The 3,299-nt window shown below is 64.9% G+C and overlaps 1 protein-coding gene across 1 annotated transcript; it reads right to left on the minus strand.

Moving 5' to 3' along the window:
* Positions 1 to 1,102: 1,102 nt before the first annotated feature.
* JUND (JunD proto-oncogene, AP-1 transcription factor subunit) lies at positions 1,103 to 2,963 on the minus strand. Its single transcript, XM_082651548.1, has one exon. It carries the CDS (start codon positions 2,801 to 2,803, stop codon positions 1,766 to 1,768), a length of 1,038 nt encoding a protein of 345 aa, XP_082507674.1. The 5' UTR covers positions 2,804 to 2,963; the 3' UTR covers positions 1,103 to 1,765.
* Positions 2,964 to 3,299: the final 336 nt, after the last annotated feature.

Below are 3,299 nucleotides of genomic sequence, written 5' to 3' on the forward strand. Positions count from 1 at the left end.
TTGTATGTGGTGAAGCCCCACTCTTTCGATGGCTGAGGGACTGTGGGCACAAGGCGTTTCTTCTCTGCACCTCTCTGCACCTCAGTTTCCTCATCTGTAAAACAGGCATGATTTGCCCACCTTCCCTATCTGGGTTGGGTACACAACTGGAGTTCAAAGCTCACTTGCCCTCTTGCCCTGTGTCCTTGGCCACCAATGCTTATGTCCCTCGGGCCCCAAGTGAGGCAGAAGCCCAAGGTCCAGGGTCTTTTGCCCCCACAGTAGCAAAAGCCAAAGCAGGCAGGGGACGAGGGTAACCTGGCAGTCAAGGCGCTGGAAGTGAGAAACCCAAGGTGCAAAATGTCCCTGCACGGTCTCCTAAAAAAGGCTGTGTGACCTGAAGCCTGTCACTCAACCTCTCTGAACCTTAGTTTCTTCAAAATGGGAGAATAGGATGTTGGGGGAGGAGTGTTTCAGACAGTACTTGAAAAATCCTGGATTCCAAGTCAGCGGTCCCACAGAACCTAACCACACCTCCAGTCCCGGAGGCAGACTGCCTGGGTCAGATCCTACCTGTGCCAACCTTCCTTCTGTTCCGGAAACTCACGCTCCCCATCCGACAAACGATAATACAAGCTTACACTGAGCACCACCCGTAAGCCAAGAACTGCTCTGTAAACGAACTGTCTTAATCCTCACAACTTTAGGAAACAAGTTTACCATTGCTCTGCCTATTTTACAGACAGGCAAACAGAAGCCCGGAAAGTTAGTTTCTGCCTTTTCCTCCCTGCCTCGGGCTGAAGTTGTCCCCCTTCCCTCCCGCAGTCCCTCCTCCGCAAAGGGGAGACAAAGGGGACACCCTCGGGCTGGCTAGTTCCAAACTCAGGTTGGAAACCCCAATGTCCCCCGCCCAACCCGGACAGGAGTCGGCCCAGCGCCCAGGCGCTCCTAGATGGCGCTCTCTGAGCGCCAGATGTGCAGGTTCTTCCGGACGCCGACTCCCTCCTCCTCTGAGCAGGGGCGGAGGGAGGAGGCGAAGGAGGCAGGAGGGGACGAGGACCGGGCCAGGCCCCGCCCACCCCGTCAGGCCCCGGCAGGAGAAGAAGGAGGCGAAGAGCCGAGCTGGCGTAACGAGACTTTACTGAAAACAGAACACCGGGCGAACCAAGGATTACAAACAGGAATGTGGACTCGTAGCAAAACGGAACAAAAAAACAGAAGAAAAACGGCGGGACGAGGGGGCGCCGGAGGAATGGAAGGGGAAGGGAAGCGAGAGCGAGGAAAGGGAAGGAGGGAGTTTTTTTTTTCTTCTTCCCATTTCTTTAAAAAACCCACACAAGAAAACACACACACACACAACCAACGTTTGTTCCCGAGTAGAAACATAAATAGGGCAGAATCGAACACTCTGTTCTTCTCTCTTCCAAAGTCAAAAAAAAAGTAAAAGAAGAGAAAACGCAGGGCTTGAGCCTGCGCCCCCTCGGAGCCTCCTTCGGCGGCGGTGTGTACAAAGGGGCGGCCAGAACGCGCGGGTTTGTGCAACACTGGGTGGCCGCGCGCCCGGGACAGAGGCAGCGCGAGGGCGGGGGAGGTGGGGGTCATGCGCTCGCCCCCCGGCAGCAGGGGGTCCAGCTTGTCAAGTCTGAGGCGCCCTCTCCGACTCCTGGCACCCTCAAGGGGGGGATCCCGGGGCCGCGCCCTCTGCGAGTCCGGGGCGCCCACGCCCCCCCAACCACGCGAGCCCGCCTCTCTGGGAGGAGGCCGCGCATGCGCCCCGCGCGCGAGCTCAGTACGCGGGCACCTGGTGCTGGGGCAGCAGCTGGCAGCCGCTGTTGACGTGGCTGAGGACCTTCTGCTTGAGCTGCGCCACCTGCTCGCGCAGCAGGCTCGCCGTGGACGCCAGCTCCGTGTTCTGACTCTTGAGCGTCTTCACTTTCTCCTCGAGGCGCGAGATGCGCTCCAGCTTGCGCTTGCGGCACTTGGAGGCAGCGATGCGGTTGCGCAGCCGCTTGCGCTCCGCCTTAATGCGCTCCTGCGTGTCCATGTCGATGGGCGACAGCGGCGGGCTCTCGCCGAAGCTCGGCACGTCGGGCACCGTCTGCGGCTCATCCTTGAGCGCGGCCAGGCGCGGAGGCCCCAGCGCGCCTGGAGGTGGCGGCGGCGGGAAGGGCACGGGCTCCGCGGCGAAGGCGACCGTCGCAGCACCCCCCGCACCCCCGGTACCGCCCGCGTAGCTGCTCAGGTTCGCGTAGACGGGCGCCTCGGGCGTGGCCGCTGCCGGGGCCAGCTCGCTGGGAGGCGCGGCGCCCGCAGCCATGCCAGAGGGTCCCCCGGCGGCGGCGGCAGCGGAGGCCGCGCCCGCGCCCAGCTGGTTTTGCTTGTGTAAGTCCTCTAGGGCTTTGACGAAGCCCTCGGCGAACTCCTGCTCCTCGCTGGCCGCCACCTTGGGGTAGAGGAACTGCGTGCTTGTCGGCGTGGTGGTGACCAGCCCGTTGGACTGGATGATAAGGCGCTCGAGCTCAGGCGAAGCGAGCTTGAGCAGCCCCAGGTCGGGCGAGGCAAGCAAACCGTCTTGGGGCGCCGCGCCAGGGGCGCCGTCGGTGCGCAGAGGGGCCGGGGGCGGCGCGGCCGCGGGCTTGAGCGCTGCCGCCACCTGCTCGCTCAAGCTCAGCGTCAGCGCGTCCTTCTTCATCATGCTGCCGGCCGCCGCCGTCGGGGGCGCCCCGGGAAACAGACGACCCGGGGACGCGAAGCTGCCGTCACTACCACTGCCGCCGCCGCCCAGGCCGCTCAGCGCCTCATCGCCGTAGAAGGGTGTTTCCATCCTCCGCCTCCCCCGCCGCGCCGGCCCGGGGGGGAGGAGTGGCCGCGGCCGCCCGGGGGGCCCGCGCCCCCCCGTCCGCTCGGCCCTGCTCCCGCCGCGGCCGCTGCGCCCGGCCCTCCGCTGGCGGCGGCTCCTGAGCCGCGCGTCCCGCGCGCCCCCTTATAGCCTCGGCCGGGCGCGATGAGCTCACTGTCCCTGCTCGCCATTGGGCACGAGTGACGTTGCTCATTTGCATGGCGGGGCGGGGCCAAGTCACCAACGCCCCCCTCAACCCCCACCGACTGCCGTTGTCCGGGTGACGCGCGGTAAACGGCACAACAGCGCGTTGCCTTATGGGTTGACGTCATGGGGGCAAGCAGAGCGCCCGGCCCGGTCACTCCGCCCCAGGAGTGCTGTGTACGACCAATGCCCCCAGTGCCGCCTCCCGCCAAGGCACGTTCCGGGTGGCGTGATGGGCCCGGCCACCCGGCGCCCGCCCGCCCCGAGGCCCGGCCCC

This window comes from Grampus griseus (assembly GCF_964374135.1).
Source record: "Grampus griseus genome assembly, chromosome: 3".
Lineage (NCBI taxonomy): Eukaryota > Metazoa > Chordata > Mammalia > Artiodactyla > Delphinidae > Grampus > Grampus griseus.

Excerpts from the sequence above, each read along its gene's own strand:
- JUND (XM_082651548.1), bottom strand. The coding sequence starts at position 2,803 with ATGGAAACACCCTTCTACGGCGATGAGGCGCTGAGCGGCCTGGGCGGC.